The sequence below is a fragment of the Pieris napi genome, chromosome 7 (assembly GCF_905475465.1).
Source record: "Pieris napi chromosome 7, ilPieNapi1.2, whole genome shotgun sequence".
NCBI classification, from domain to species: Eukaryota; Metazoa; Arthropoda; class Insecta; order Lepidoptera; family Pieridae; genus Pieris; species Pieris napi.
The window spans coordinates 8,187,866-8,203,823 of record NC_062240.1 but is presented as its reverse complement, the minus strand read 5'-3'; the positions used below and the strand labels follow the sequence as shown (position 1 = coordinate 8,203,823).

At 39.6% G+C, this 15,958-nt stretch overlaps 2 protein-coding genes across 4 annotated transcripts in view; one reads left to right on the top strand and one right to left on the bottom strand.

Annotated features, from left to right (window-relative positions):
• LOC125050821 overlaps positions 1-15,958 on the top strand; it is a 90,597-nt gene that overhangs the window by 44,437 nt on the left and 30,202 nt on the right. For both annotated transcript variants that reach the window (XM_047650856.1, XM_047650857.1), the window contains exon 3: positions 7,685-7,788. In XM_047650856.1, coding sequence (XP_047506812.1) covers positions 7,685-7,788 — 104 coding nt within the window. The remainder of the gene's footprint in view (positions 1-7,684; positions 7,789-15,958) is intronic.
• On the bottom strand, positions 4,507-6,813 carry LOC125050820. Of its 2 annotated transcripts, none has more exons than XM_047650853.1 (2): positions 4,775-6,813; positions 4,507-4,700 (listed from the first exon to the last, which is right to left on the bottom strand). In XM_047650853.1, the coding sequence occupies exon 1, from the start codon at positions 6,585-6,587 to the stop codon at positions 4,941-4,943; it is 1,647 nt and encodes a 548-aa protein (XP_047506809.1). In that variant the 5' UTR covers positions 6,588-6,813; the 3' UTR covers positions 4,507-4,700; positions 4,775-4,940. The 2 variants fall into 2 exon arrangements, with proteins under 2 accessions (XP_047506809.1, XP_047506810.1); XM_047650854.1 differs by having other exon boundaries at positions 4,507-4,689.

The following is a 15,958-nucleotide window of genomic DNA, read 5'->3' as shown; positions in this document are numbered from 1 at the left end:
TTAACGATAGATATTATCTCTTAACGACTGACTAGACTATTACGATTTTAAAACAAATATTGTCTTTTTAAATTGTATCTTTTAGTGGGTATTTTGCCCCCAAATCATTTGCCACTATCAAGTGTACACGCGCGTGACGACCGGAACACAACTTGGTGCATCGTGCTTGCTTCCGGCATTTAAAAGCCTTGTAAGAGGCTTTTTAGAGCTTTAGAATTTCGAATACACGAATTCATTCCTCATGTTCGATTGAAAAAGTATTTATTTTTAAAATAGTTTTTTTTAAATATTGTTATTCTTAAATCTAATTATATATATAATTATTTTCAACTTAATAACTTAGCTATATTAAAATGCTTATTTATGTTCCTCCTTAGTGAATAGGCATCACACAACAAAAGAGTAGTAAACACTAAACTACTTCGTGATTAAACGCCCTCGGAAACTGAAACTTTTAATTTCCCTTCAATTTCCCGAAGGTAAAAGGAAATTGGAAAATGTAATCTTTAACGAACGTGCTATGTATGTGACTTGCAAAAAATCATTTTATAATCAAACTGTTTACATTTTATATCAAGTCAAATATTTTATAATACATTATGAATAACCGGTCTTCACAAAAATTTCGTTTATTCAAAATTGATATAGTAAGAAATTTTTAATTACTATTGCCGCATCTGCCGGGCTTGATTTAAGCCCTACATTACTTCCTCGTATATAAGTACCACACGAGGGACAGTTGACCTCTGTTTTCCTCGTTCTTATCTATTAATATTAGTTAAGATACCGTAATCTATAAAAAAAGGTTTTATGATCTGAATTCGGCTGAAGTCATTAGATATTTGATGCGTTTTTATTGCTTCAAGAAAATGAAAGACTAATTGCGAGTCGTTGAAAAACTTGTAGCCTAAATCTTTTGAAACATAATCTGAAAATGTTACGGCATTTTATAGACAAAAAATATACTTATTAAAATACTGCAACAATAATATGGCAGAACAGAACACGTTTTGACATTTGAAAGTTATTTAGTCATGTCAGTTCCCATTTACGGATTTTAAAAACAAAAGAATATACACTAATTTCCAGACATTTAAATCGTCCGTAAATGAGATTAAGGGTCTGTTTCACAATGTATGGATAAACTATCAAATAGCTATGCAACACATAATACACAACACATAAACATGACAAATATGTGGCAGATAAATTGTGCTATTTGACATTCATCGGACTCATAACTTAAGATGGACTTTATGTGACGAATAGCGCTAGGGTTAGGGTTAGGGTAGAAGGACTCCTTTTTCCGCAATTAGACTCGTGGTTGGTCCGTTGTGCGTACGAGTCCTGGCTAATTTAGCCAGCCTAGCTCCTTCCAGAAGCACAGAAGTCTCCTGGGCACTTCACAGGCTTCCCGGAGCGACCTCACCGTTCCGAGGATTTTTTCACGTTGATTAGCCACAGCCTCGCATTCCAGGACTACGTGGGTGACTGTTTCTTCTGCGCTGAAACAGCCTCTGCACAGGGGGCTGTCTGTCGCGCCTAGGATAAAAAGATGTTTATTTAGGAGGCAATGACCCGTTATTGTCCCTATCATTATTTTAAGGTTGGTTCTATTTAAGTTAAGTAGTCGCTTTGTCAGTTGCGGGTTTACTGCTGGCAGAGCCACTTTGGACTGTCTGCAGGCCGCACCATGCGACCATCGTTGTTGCTGGAGTTCAGCGGATCTCTGGCGGATCCAGGTTCGCACCAGCGAGAAGGGCAGAGGAAGGAGCGGATACGGGCCAGCAGGCATCATTCCGGAGCCTCTTCTCGCAAGCTCGTCCGCAGCATCATTGCCGAGAGATCCACTGTGTCCCTTTATCCACTGTAAGGTAACCCTATTGGTTCGGGTTATAGCCTCCAGTGCTTCATGACACTCCAGTATTAGTTTGCTGTTGGTTTTTTTGTTTCCGAGCGCCATCAGCACGGATGCACTGTCGGATACGAATTTAATGCAAAAGTCATTAATCCCTAGCCGCTGCACGGCTCTGGCTGCTTCGGTTAAGGCGACACATTCACATTGAAAGATCGTGCTCTGTGTGCCCAAGGGTAGGTGTATGTTGATGTTGAGATCAAGAGAGAATATGCCAGCGCCTGAGCCAGACCCTGTTTTGGATCCATCTGTGTATATACGTAGCTCATTCACGGTCGACCGGTCATGTTCCTCTTCTCTCAGTTGTATATGATATTTCCTGTTAAATATTAATTGGTTAGTGATTCTATCACAGGGCGCAGCAATAAGAGGTTGATACTCTGTTGCCCTGTTGAGAATCGCTGTGTGTGTACTGTAGTGATTTTTTCCCCATAGATCCAGTACCATAAGCCTGATAGCAGCCAGGGCTGCCTCCTGCTGTATGTGTAGGTCCAGGGGTAAGATCTGCAGGGCCATCTCCATTGCTGCGGTTGGTGTTGTTTTCATGCAACCGCTAGCAGCGGACAAAGCAAGCCTCTGGAAGCGTCCGAGTTTGGTAATTGCCGTTTGAAGTTCTGTTCTGGGCCACCAAACAAGGGCTCCATAGGCAAGCATTGGCCTAATTATGGCAGTGTATATCCATAATGTTATCTTAGGCGATAGGCCCCATTTCACGCCTAGCATCTTTTTGCATTGATAAAAGGCGATCGTTGCTTTGTTTAGTTTGTGTTCTAGATGTTTGTTCCAGAGCAGTTTACTGTCCAAAATCACACCTAGGTACTTGATTTCATTCTTGAGAATGAGTTCAGTGTTGAAGAGTTTCGGAAGTTTGTACGGTCCAAGAACTCTTCGGTTGGTAAAAAGTATTAGTTCTGTTTTTGATGGGTTGACAGATAACTCGTGCTCATTGCACCATCTCTCAATCACTTTGAAAGCTCGTCTCATGAGGTCGCATAAGGTGCTTTCAAAGTTCCCAGATATCAAGATTGCTATGTCATCAGCATATCCCACAGTGAAGAGATTGTCAGCGTTGAGTTTTGTGATTAGTTCATTAACCACAAGGTTCCACAGTAGCGGCGATAGAACACCTCCCTGCGGACATCCTCTGCTGACAATGCCTCGTGTTGTGGAGTTTACCGTGAACTGTATAGCTCGTTGTTTTAGCATGTTGTTTACCCATTCTATAAGGGTTGATGGTACTCCACATGACCTTAGTGCTCTGGTTATACTCGTGAAGTTTGTTTTGTCAAAAGCACCTTCGATGTCAATGAATGCACCAAGGGTTGACTGCTTTAACTTCAGGGAGTTGCCAATGCGAGACACGACGCTGTGGAGTGATGAGTCCGTTGATTTGCCCGAACTGTAGGCATGTTGATTAGGGTGTAGGAATTTGGATAGCGATACCCGGCTGCGTATCTCCAGGTCCCCCAGCCTCTCCATCGTTTTTAAGAAAAATGAAGTAAGGCTAATAGGCCTGAAGGACTTCGCTTGGGTATAGTCCTCTTTACCCGGTTTTGGGATGAATATGATTTTTACTTCTCTCCATTTCAAGGGTATGTATCGGTGGGCTATACAGGCTCGGAAGACAGAGACAAGATAGTCTACTATTAAGTTCCCACTCCATCTTAGTAGGCCTGGGAAGATGCCGTCCAAACCAGCCGCTTTGAATGGAAGGAAGGAGTTGATTGCCCACGTTACTTTTTCATTAGTGATTATTTTGTGAGCTACTTGCCAGTCTGAGCTGTCGGTGGCTCTCTCCGAGTATGGTTGCCAAGCCTGTTCGTTGGCAATTATGCAACCCGGAAAGTGTGTTGCCAGTAGTAGTTCACATGTTTCTGAATCAGTTTTTGTAAATGAATTGTCAGGTTTTTTAAGACAACCGATCGAGTGATTGGGCTCTCTGGAGAGGCATGATTTCACCCTGGTTGCCTGGTTGTTGGTTTCAATACTGGTGCAGAAGTGTCTCCAACACTCCAGCTTCCTAGTACGTAAAAGTTTTTTGAATCGCCTTCTCGCGACCGTGTACTTGTCCCAGTCGGTGGGTAACCGTGTGTTCACTGCTCTATTGAACAGCTTCCTGACCTTCCGTCGGTGTCTCTCCAGTTCGGGGCACCACCAGTTATGTCTCCCTCCCCATCTTGGTATGGTAAGGGGACACGACCGTTCATAGCTTGTCAGGAGTAGGGACGTTAGGTTGTTTACATGTTTGTCTATGTCTTGTATATTTATGGTGGTTGGTATCGATAGTTTGTCTACCTCGGAGCTGATAAGTCTATGAAATTTTACCAAATCGGTTCTCCGTGGTATACGTCTAGGTTGAGGTTTAGGTAGCTCCCCTTTGATTGCAAAGCGGATCCACCTATGATCAGAGCATGATAACTCGTTGGATACGTGCCAGTCCTGTATGTGATCTGACAGACCAGCAGTTACCATTGTTAAATCAATAATAGTATGCGAACGCGCGTTGATAAAAGTTGGTTTTGAGCCATTGTTTGCCAAGATAAGGTTATTGCTAAGTATAAAATTAAGCATGTCCTCATCTCGAGTGTTGGTACTAGCGTTACCCCATAACGTGTGGTGCGCATTGGAGTCCGCCGCGATGATTAGCTCCAGTTTCTCCCTCTCACAGTAGTCAGCCAGAAGGCCGAGTTCTGGAGTGGGCACGTCCTCGTCACCTGGTAAGTAGGCGGACGCCAGGACGACGTCTGGTTGATTGTTTCTGTGTAACCTAATAGCTGTAAGGTTCCTTGAACAGAGTTCGTTTATTAGAAATGCTGGTACATGTTTAGGCAAGATTATGCAAGTTCTAGGGTTACTTACGGAGGTATCCAGTAAAAGTTTACCACCGGTGCTGCCCAGGCCACATATCTTGCCATTCCTGATCCACGGCTCTTGGATCGCGGCGATGGTCTTCGGATTGGTCTCCAGCAGTCTGCGTAGGGAAGCCGACGCTGTCTGACTGTGCTGGAGGTTAGCCTGGATGAGGTCAGTTCGGCGATGGGGAGGAGCGCAGACAGCTGTCGCTGAATTCACTCCCCCCGGTCTCCTGAAACAACTCATCATCCGAAGTTAGTTGCACCGGTGACGGTGGATGTGTAGCTACCTCCATAGGGGCGTGTGTCCCGGTGACCGAAGCCGCCCCCGTCAGAGACGTGGACGGCCCCGACCCCGACGACGCCACCCCCGATGTGCTGGTAGTTGTTGGTGGGGCGTTGGCCACCTGCGAGGGTTCATCTCTATCCAGGATGCGGATATAGATGTTCCCCATCAGGTAGTATAAACGCCGATTACGCTCTTTGATTTTAGGGATCTCAAACTCTGGCACACGAAAGAAGAGGGACACGCCTGTCGGGTCCTGAGTTCTTCGTTCGTGTGTCAGGGTCCATGATCTGATGTTGAGGTGGCGGTTTTGCCTCGTGATCAGTTTCCTCAGTGTTTCCGTGTTGCCACTGTAGTCTGGTACATGTAGCAGACACGGAATCCTATTCGGAATCGCCGATTGAGGCCGAACCACCAGCCTGGTGTCAGGTATTGGATTTGTGATGACATCACAAGTCCCGGTCAGCCAACCCAGAGTGTAAGTGTCCTCGCACCAAGTTTTGAGGACACCATCCGAGAAATGGGCCTTACCCCGGAACCTGATGTCGTTGGGCTCGGTAGTTAGGGTAGCATCAAGATCCGCCAGGAGCTCGTCTTGAATTTTACCCTCGATTTGTAGGCGGATGTTATCCGCCTGTTCTTGTGTCATATCCACGAAGGGCTCAGTCATCACGGCAACACAAAGCTCGTTAGTTTTGTATGACGCTGCCGCTTCCGCGTAACTGGCCGAGGTCCCTGCCACCGTCTGAGGTTTGTTGGGTTTGACCCTTTTACTTTCCCCAGTCGGTGTTACGGTTTCCTCTGGCCGGTCGCGCTTCTGGCCCTTCGTGGCTTGGTTGGTTTTGGAACTCTTAAGTCCCTTGCCGCACCCAGAGCAGCTAGGCACGGGCGCAGCAGTGGATCTTTTAGGCTTCGGTGTCCTTTTCCCGCCTCTCTCAACTGTGGTTACAGCGGGGGCAGTTCCAGGTTTCACAGGAGGCCTCGGAGCGCCGGTGACCAGCTTCTGCTGTTCCGGCGCCCTTAAGGCTCTCCTGTGCCGTCGCCTTTTGGAGTTGCTTACGACCATTTTGAAAGTCGGCTCCTGAATTGCGGTCTTCAGGGCCGACATATCCATGGTCGTGGTTATTGCACTGGACGTGCCCACCGTCGCAGCCTCGGTCTGCCGCATCGCTCTTGCCGCGGAAGCCCCCCCTTCAGACGCAGACAGTGCTGTATCATCGTCCGGGGTTGCCATCTTTGGCTCGACCGACGCAGCCAACCTGGCCGCAGCAGTGGTCACATCCTTGTGCGGTTGTATAAGGGATTCCATCGGATTGGGTACGGGCCGGAGTGCAGCCCGGATTGGTGCAACCCCAGCCGCTGCCCTCTCCTTTGGGGTCCCGGACGCTGCCCGTGAGGGTGCATCCATGTGTGTGACAGGGGCATCAGAGTATCGCGCCACTGGTGACTTGCACCGCGACACGTCCAAAGACGCAACCCTGGGTTTGTTGGTGTTAGTGTTTGTTCTGTTAAGTTTGTTTGCCTCTTTATCCATGAGGTGATATGGTTTGAATTCACCTTTGGAGCTCTCCACCCGCCACGGAGCCCTCACGTCGGGGACGTCCCTTGCTCAGCAAGCGACGTCAGAGCTACTCCTCCGGTATAGAGCCGGCACGTAGGGAGGCAGACGCATCTGCACGCAGCAAGGAAGTACGGAGCTGTTCACGCCACGAGACTATGACGCAACTCACCCCGAGTCCCGTACCGCGCCGACGGCCCCCCCCCCCCACATCCCGACTCTCGCTCGGCAGCCCGCTTATGGGATGCCACAGCCGGTTGACCGTGGTTAGCTAAACCCCGGCCTCCCGTGTGAGGAGAAATCCAGACCAAAGAGGTGTGTTGTGTGCAGCGCACAACTGTTCCGGCGCACTACTCCACTCAACCCCCAGGATTCCTTCATCCTCCCGTACGGGTCCCCGCGCACGGCACAAACACGCGGGAGGTCATTTACTGTCCACCGTCCTTCCTGTTTGGACGATGAACTCGCAAGGACATGACCTCTCCATCCCTGCAATAGTTCGCTTGGCGGTTTTAGTTACGTCTAATACATAGGGTATTAGACCAAGAACAGGGTCGGCAACCTCGAGAAGGCTAGTCCACCAAACTTGCTTTGAGGGGATCATAGCGACTTGCGCTACCCCCAAAAGCCACGCCTCCCTACCCATCAGAAGGATGTGGTAGGGTGGGTTTGCACCTATGCTACCATGCAAGCATGTCGTACTGGGAACCGTAGAAGCATAGACCCAAACCCCAAACGAATAGCGCTATCTGACAGTCGTGAAACGCAACAATAGTGTTTATCCTACTAATAAGTAATAAATAGCTAATTTTGAACTTATGTAGAACTTATCCGGACATTGTGAAACAGACCCTTAGAATAAAATGTCTTCTTGATTATTGAACTGCGTAACGAATAAATAGAGTATCAAATTAGTACTTCAAACAAAGTAAAAAGTTTCCAAATAAGTAAATGAAAAGCAAAAGAACCCAGTCTATCGACTTTCGGAATTGAATAATTCAATTGATTTGATTTCTGATTTATTACATTAACGAATTTGCCTTTATTGACAGTATTAATGATCATATTTTCAGATGTACAGGAGTGAATCACTGCAACTTTAGACTGGCCGAGGACTACCCTCCTTCAGAGAGTTGGGCACCAGGCGTGGTGTTCATAAAATACGCATGTTTTGATGGTAAGTAATAACTTAATCAGGTACCCTTAAGGGATGTACAAAGGGTTACATTTCTATGACTTGTCATCTCTGTACTATGGTATCTTATCCTAGATTGTCCATCAAGTAGAGATTACGCAATATTGCGATTTTGTATGTCTGCGTGATATGATGCGAGAAAGTCTGTCCTGTACCTGTCGTTATGCATGTTCCTAGATTGAAGCTAGACACAATATCGTTCCCTTGTAAAGAAATATAATCAGTATTTAATGGTCAATGAGACGCAGGTTTCTGATAAGACATTTTCTTTCCTTAAGGTTTAAAACTAAACAAATTATTCATTAATGTTAAGGTAATTAACAAATCAACATCACATGTTTCCCTGTCATTCAAATTACGTTCTCATAACCACAAGATAGTGAAAACTAACATAACTTTCTAGATTTCCGTCCGTCAGTTTCCTATTTATATAATTTAATTTAAAAACTACGAAGCATGTTCCACAATTGTTATACAATTATACGTCCACAATTTACACACAATATTTTTTTATGTGGAGTTGCGTTCCTAAACAGACTAAGTGGCAATAATTACGGCATCTAGAAATTTCTACTCGTAAAAACGGCCCTTCTTTTTATAATAAGGGTAGAAAGGTAGGGAGGCTTAGTGATTTCGCCGGCCTTTATGGCCGCAATTACAGAATAGGGAAGCCCTAAAAATCGTCTTATAAAAATAATATAATTACTACAGATGTATAAAAACAGTGTTGGCCTAGTCCTTTCAGCGTGCTACTCTTATTGCTGATGTTAGGTTCGATCTCCGGATGTGCATGACTTTCAGGCTCTGGTGAAGGAAAAGTAAAACATTGCGAGGAAACCGGCATATCTCAAATCCAAATATCGATGACATGTTACAGATCAAGAACAGGACGCTGATTACCTACTTGTTTGTGAAATAGAAATAATCAAAAAAACGGATTCATTCTGAGAACAATACCCATATAGGGTTATAGTGCCACTGGATTACTATTATAGCTTTATAAAAGCCAATACATAAGCGTACATTAAATTAACGGTCAATATGTTAATAGAAGTTGTAAATTGCTTATCGAAATTCACGGAAATTGTGTGTAATCAAATTACTTACAATTTGTATTTAATTTAAACTATAGCAGCGCCATACCACAAAGACTGCTGTCAACCGTGAAATCGATTCGTCCATTTTGGACAGATGCGTGATATTTGTGACGTCACGCCTATCAAAACCGCTTGTCAATTGTTTGATAGAAAAATATTAGACCCCAATCTATAATGCGTGTAATGGTGTTATTGAGTTTATTTATATACCGAAACGAATAACATAGAGCAGTAAAATTAGTTTATAATATTGCGTATGTAATGCAAAATTTACTTAGTACGGCTATCTTGAGATACCTTAATAATATTGACAATACAATGATGAACAATAAAACGTGTGTGTACTTATGTACACGCGTTAGAAGTTATATTCTTTGGCGTAACAAGATAAAAACCTTTTCAAAAATTTTATCTTTCGCCTTATAGAAAAAACGACACTAACAATAGAAAAAGTTTACTCTCACCATTTTTCCCTTACGCGGCAAATGAAGTATAAAAAACTAAAATATTGATTATAGCTAACTTCAGGGTGTCGGTTTGTTGTGACGGTGTGTGCGCGCATCGTAAAAATTTACACTCTTCATTTTTCCCTAACGCGCCAAAAGAAGTATAACTTAAAAAAAAATATATATTTATTTATTTACAGCATCTATGCCAAGCAATAATTATAATATATGTACTAACTTACTTACTATCATAAAATACTGACAAATGTTATTTCTTCATAAAAAATTAAAACTTACAACCGTCTCTCAATCATCTCACACCAAATTTATATCCAGTTCTGGTGCAGATCTAAGGAAACGGTTTAGTATCGAAATCGTAATTGGTGATTGAAATAAAACTGGTCCTAACAGTTATTAATAGAATAAGACCGTATAATAATAATTATTATTGACATTAAATTGACACAAGCAAGACGAAACATATATTATCGTGTTAATGTTTATTAATTAGTGGTAACTTCTTCCGACAAATCTTAAATCAAAATCATTTATTCATATAGGTAACTCAATGTACACTTATGAACGTCAAAAAAGAAATTTACATTAAATGCTTCTAATTTTACATTACTGCCAGTTCTCAAATCAACGGCGTAGAGAGAAGAACTGGCAATAAACTCCGCCACTCTTTTTAATCGCCAAGTTTTTTGTTTTAAACAATGTTTGTAAGGAATCCATTACACCATGTTCCACATGACATCTTCATGTAAACAATTCTTCATGTTAAACTCTACATTTATAACAAGAAAGTTATTATGAAAATGATGAGCTCGTACCCTTGTTATAAAAAACGTCATGTCCCTCGAGATTTCATGAAGAGATTTATTGAATGGGCTGCAAATGGGCACGTGTCTGATAATACTTCGTTAGGGGCCAATTTGAAGCAGGCTAGTGGTTGAGCATGCAATTCTCAACTCTGAGGTCGTGTGTTCGAATACCGTACAAATATGAATATTTCTGTGCGCAACACGTGCCGTCAAAGAAACAACGATAGGAAACCAGCATGTCTTAAGCTTAGGTTTCCTAGAAAAGCAGTGCAGTTAACTAAGGGCCGTCATTTTACGGTTGTTAATAACGGCTTACTTACTATACTTTTTAACAGAATGCAAAAAACAATCATTTTCGCTCGTCCAAGTCACGTTTCCACTCTTGGTATTAATTTAATATGGGCACCGCTACACGCGAAAAACGTTGAACTAATGTTTATCACCACTATGACGGCCGTCATGGAAATGACAGCACCACTATTTGACGGTGACACTCAACGTTCTCTACTACTCCGATGTTATTTATAGACAACGTATGGGTGACGTTACATAACGGCACCGCTTTTCTAGGAAACCTAAGCTTTAGACGCAAAAAATTATGGCGTGTATCAAAATCATGTATTGTGAATATCCATAAAGGATTGAAGCGTATGTATGTAGGGTTTTTAATTCATGTATTGGGTAGCTGATAAGAAAATTAACATGTCTAATATAGGGAGTAATTTATCATTTGCAAAACAAATTTTTGAGGCACATCTATCTTACGATGTGTACCCTTTTTACCCGCTCATGTATGCGACCTTATTAATCTTGGTTCTGTGAGCTACAACGCGTTTAGAGTATGCCAAGAATTCACGCTTGTGACGTACTTAATAAAGTTGTTACATGGCAAGGAGAGTAGTTTAATATTCGGCAGTATTACAGTGCCTTAGTTTCAATGTGCCTGATGGGTACGTCAGAAGGTGTTCGTCTGCCGTTACTTCATGTGCCCACAGTTATGACAACCTTCTGAAAAGGGCACATATGATTCGGTGTATAATTTTAGTTAAGGAATTTCATAGGTTATCGGACCTTTTTATTGTCCATTGAGTGAACTTACATAAGTTATATTATTTGCCTATAGTATTTTTTTAAATCAGGATTTATAAAAAAATGTTAAAGCAGGCAACTAGCAGATATTTTTTCCGACCTTTAGAAAGTCCTAACTCTAAACTGATGTCTTCTAGCATATTCCTCTATCAACTCCAATTGTACTATTTGTGTGAAAACACTTAAATGTTACCCATTACTATTTGAAATAATTTAACAATTATTCCTCTAGGTTTGGGTACATTTATTTACACGAACGTTAACGCGACAATGTGATAATACATCCAGTCAGCTTATCAAAAGCCATAATAGTAAAAATAAACTGCTTTGGGAAGCACGTCCGCCAGTTTAAGGTGAACTTTAAAATTCAATGGTTTGAATAATTTAACGGCGAGCTTCAGTACCGTTATTGGGTAAGGTAGGTCACGTAAAATGGCTGATACCAAAATGTTAAAATTTTAGGGTGTTGAAGTAAACTATTGTTATTGACACGTGCGTATTTTATGGGGAATCATAGTGATGAATTGCAGTTCCGAAGAGGCGAACTTGTTTTATTTATGCCTATTTCACATTAAAATATTCACATTTAAACGTCGTTTTAATAAAATTATCCCCACATTGCTTATTGGTTTGCATTGTCATGCAGATTGCAGGTGTCATGTCTTTATGGTGACGGTCAAACTTGGTGTTGCCAGCGCCACCTATTGTAAAATTGTGAGAAATAAATATGAATTCCTGTTACTGTATTTTTATTTGAACTTTTCTACTTCTTTCTAGTATAATGTTTTTAGTTAGCAAGAAATGTTTATATATTAGCCATATAAACTGTTGGAGTTAGCTTAGATTAAAAATAATCCTATGAATATCTGATGCAATTTTTCCATCGTGTATTTATTTATGTATAATGTTATAATTTTTTACAACTATTATGGCAGCAATGTATTCTTAATGAGCTACCTATTACAAATTAGCTATCTAAAGGAGATAGTGAGTTCAAATTATAAAAAAATACAGCAATTTTATGTAATTGTTAGGGACCGAGTGTGAACTAACAATACAAATTGTGTACAACTTAAAATGTGTACAATCGTTTTTAGTTAATAATGAGAATAAAATACTATACATTATTCATACTTATATTTATTTTACCAAAAAACAAAACAAGCAATAATAGAATTAATTGAAATAGACGTTAAATATTAAATAAAAGCCTTTACATTTCTCCCTAATGTGGTTGTTATGTAATAAGTATATACGAAAAGAGACTAAAATATATGAAAAAGAACGTGCTAAAAGTTATTACCACCTCACGCCCCTAGTGTCATTTGATCTTAATGGTCCAATACGCATAATAAATCCATTATATGTGAGAAAATAATGATATCATTTTAGTTTTGATATTTCTACTATAATAATTTATTAAGCTGTGTTAGTGGTTGAACGCGTGAGATCGTTCGAACCCGGTGAAAATATGCAGATTTTACAATTCATTCTACTTGAAAAATAAAATATTGTCAAGCGTAGCCTAGACATTAGATAGAACCTTTTTATAATATTAATTATAATTTTTTTGGCAACGATTTTTTTAAGGAATCATGAAGATTAATCTTTAAATAAGGGCAAATAAACCTATAAGATCGAAAAGTAAAATAACATTAACAAAAGGTAATTGTGTCACTTTTTATTCAACATACAAGGTATATAGACTAACTTACTAAACTACTTACAAATTTGATTACTGGTTGAATATAAAAAAAAAACATTTTACAGTCATTCCTCAACCTTTGTTAATAAATTCAGTGCAATAGCAGAACTAAAGAAACGGTTAAGTAGCGAAGTCACACGTGCAATTAGTGACAGCTGGCAGATGACAGTTCGTGAACTCAAAACATGGCATGCTTTTAGGAGGAATGGGAGGAAGGGAAATACCCCTATCATTATTGACAACCATTTACTCTGAATAAACAACTCTGGCTATATTTCTGTCAGTTTAACACGATATTGTGGCTATCTATATTAGAATCTTTTCCACACATTAAGATAAATTTATCGATTGTAATTCCCTAGGATGTAGTACAATGCCCAATATACTACATACAATTAATCCGATTTAGCGTCACCGTCGAATTCTGTTTTCATAGACAATTGTCATTTTGGTGGGTTTATGTTTCTGTTTGGGTATATTTTCTATAATTTATATAATCTCAATCTATATGTAACACTACGCCAAGGGACCACCAACTGCTGACATTAACTAGTACTACATTAGTAGGTATATAAAATTACAATAGTATTATAATAATAAACTAGTTTTTTATGCTAAAGTAAAGTAATTATCAAGAGCAGCGTACTACTCTCATCCCTGAGGTCGTAGGTTCGTTCCCCGGCTGTAAATCAATGAACTCTCTTTTTATGTACACATTAAACATTCGCTCGAACTGTAAAGGAAAACATCGTGAGGAAACCGGCATGCTGTAGACCCAAAAAGTCGACGGCGTGCGTCAGGCACAGGGGGCTGATCACCTACTTGCCTATTAGATTGACAAATGATCATGAAGCAGATTCCGAACTCTGTGACCTAGAAAGGTTGTAGCGCCACTGATTTATTTATTTTTAAGAAATTATCTATGTTATTGATTTTAAATTGTTATCGAAGTGTTGTAGACGAAGCAACGGTCATAAATAAGTGTAATTTACTCGCTTCTGCTATGACTTAAAATCATATTTAATAGTGAATTGTTCTCTATACATAATATCTCATTTCAGTATAATTACTTGTCAACAATATGAGCGGTAATTTGATTAAAATTTGCGGTAATTTAACGCTTTTAATTGAGGTGCTTGTAATTTTCCATTCAGCAAAGTTTGAGAGGCTCTTAGGTATAATAGGATTTTCATAAGTCACCTGAAGGTGAAAAGTCTGTGATTAAACAGACAGGTCAATGTTCTTGATTACTACACTATACTAGTATTTATTGAGGCCTTAATAACTAGTATCTAAACACATTCTTTGATATACCGATAAGGCGGTATATAAAATACATATAACACAATTCCCATTCATTACTAGGTACTCATTCGCTTATCACACCACACACGTACTCATTTGAATATTCCTTTCAATACAAATTAATCTATTTTATTTAACGCGGTCCTTGACATTGACTGTTTGTACGTACTATAAACCTCATAATTAAAAGTTAGTTAATTAATGTATTCGCTGTGAACAGATTTATGAGAGGTGGAAAAATTATACGCAACAATTATGAATAAAGATACAATAATATTATGTCAAAAAATGGGGGGAAAATGGATCTGGTAGAAAATTGATTATGTTAAACGTTATATTGTATATTATGTGTATATGTACAACTAAAATATAACTTGTTAAATGGGCATAGACGCGAATACATACATATAAAATGAAATAAATTTTATATACGTTAAACAAGTTTTGTTGCTGGCAACACAAAAAGTTGATAGTCTGTGCTAGGTCTGTACATACACTATTTAAAAGATGCAATAATATAGAATGAATTAGAATAGCCTGCGAGTAATAATTGTGTAATGATGTTAGAATTAATTTTGAACTAGAAGTCATCAGACCCCACTGGGCACTGCGTGTGTCAACGTTGTTCAATTTGCTACAATTGTAGTAGACACCAGTTAAAACCATATTAACTATGGTAGGTTGAAAATGTCATCATTTCCAATTACTATAAAATTTCACCGAATTTTTTTAAATTCTCGTGTCGCGGTGTTTGTAGTTAAACTCCTCCGAAACGGCTTTTGTGTGCATATTGGGTATGTCTTAGAATAGGACAACATCTATTTTTCATCCCTCTAAACGTTAAGGGTGTTCCACCCCTAAATTATTATTTTTTAATTTTTAATTTTTAGATAATTTTTTTTATGAACCAGCATTAAAAAATACATACAACCCCTAGTTTTCACCCCTCTACGATCAACCCCTATTTTTTATTATAAATGATATACATGGCAAAACGACGTTTGCCGGATCAGCTAGTCTTCTATCTATACATAGTAATATCTTCGAAAATATTCATTTAAAATTTAAATCAAATGCTGTATAGATTTATATTAAATCAACAATGTATTTAAGGTATTGAATTGGATAAGGATTAATGCTGTATTGGTAAAAATCGCTTCGAAAATTAACCATTATTTGGCGTTAAAAGTAAATGACAAAAAAATGTTATTGTGGGATATCCATAAGAGATAAACATATACCATCGCGGAGTTTTCTCTAGACCTTAGTATATTATTTTGATAAATCTCGTAGGGTTCAGCCTGCGTTTAAAGTGTAAGCGGAAAAGTATTTTAGTTAGTAAGTAAGTAGTTTAGTTAATCTGCTTTTTAGGACGGAGGCAAATACAATAAATCAAAAACCATGAAAATCGGTACAGCCGTGTTCGTGTTATAAGTGTTCGAACAAACCAGTCCTTATGTTATAATTTATATCTTAAGATTAAGTAAACTGTTAGCGTAGTGATAGACATCTTTACAATATATAAAAATGTTATGTATCCCTAAAAAAAGGTCACACATTTTGTATACCTTCTTTTAAATATGTAATATTCGCTCAAATATAAAAGAATTCACAATACTACGTCTCTTTACTCTGTATTTCAGTGGCAGTATCAATTACATGAAGGTTATTGGTTGCGTGAGAAAT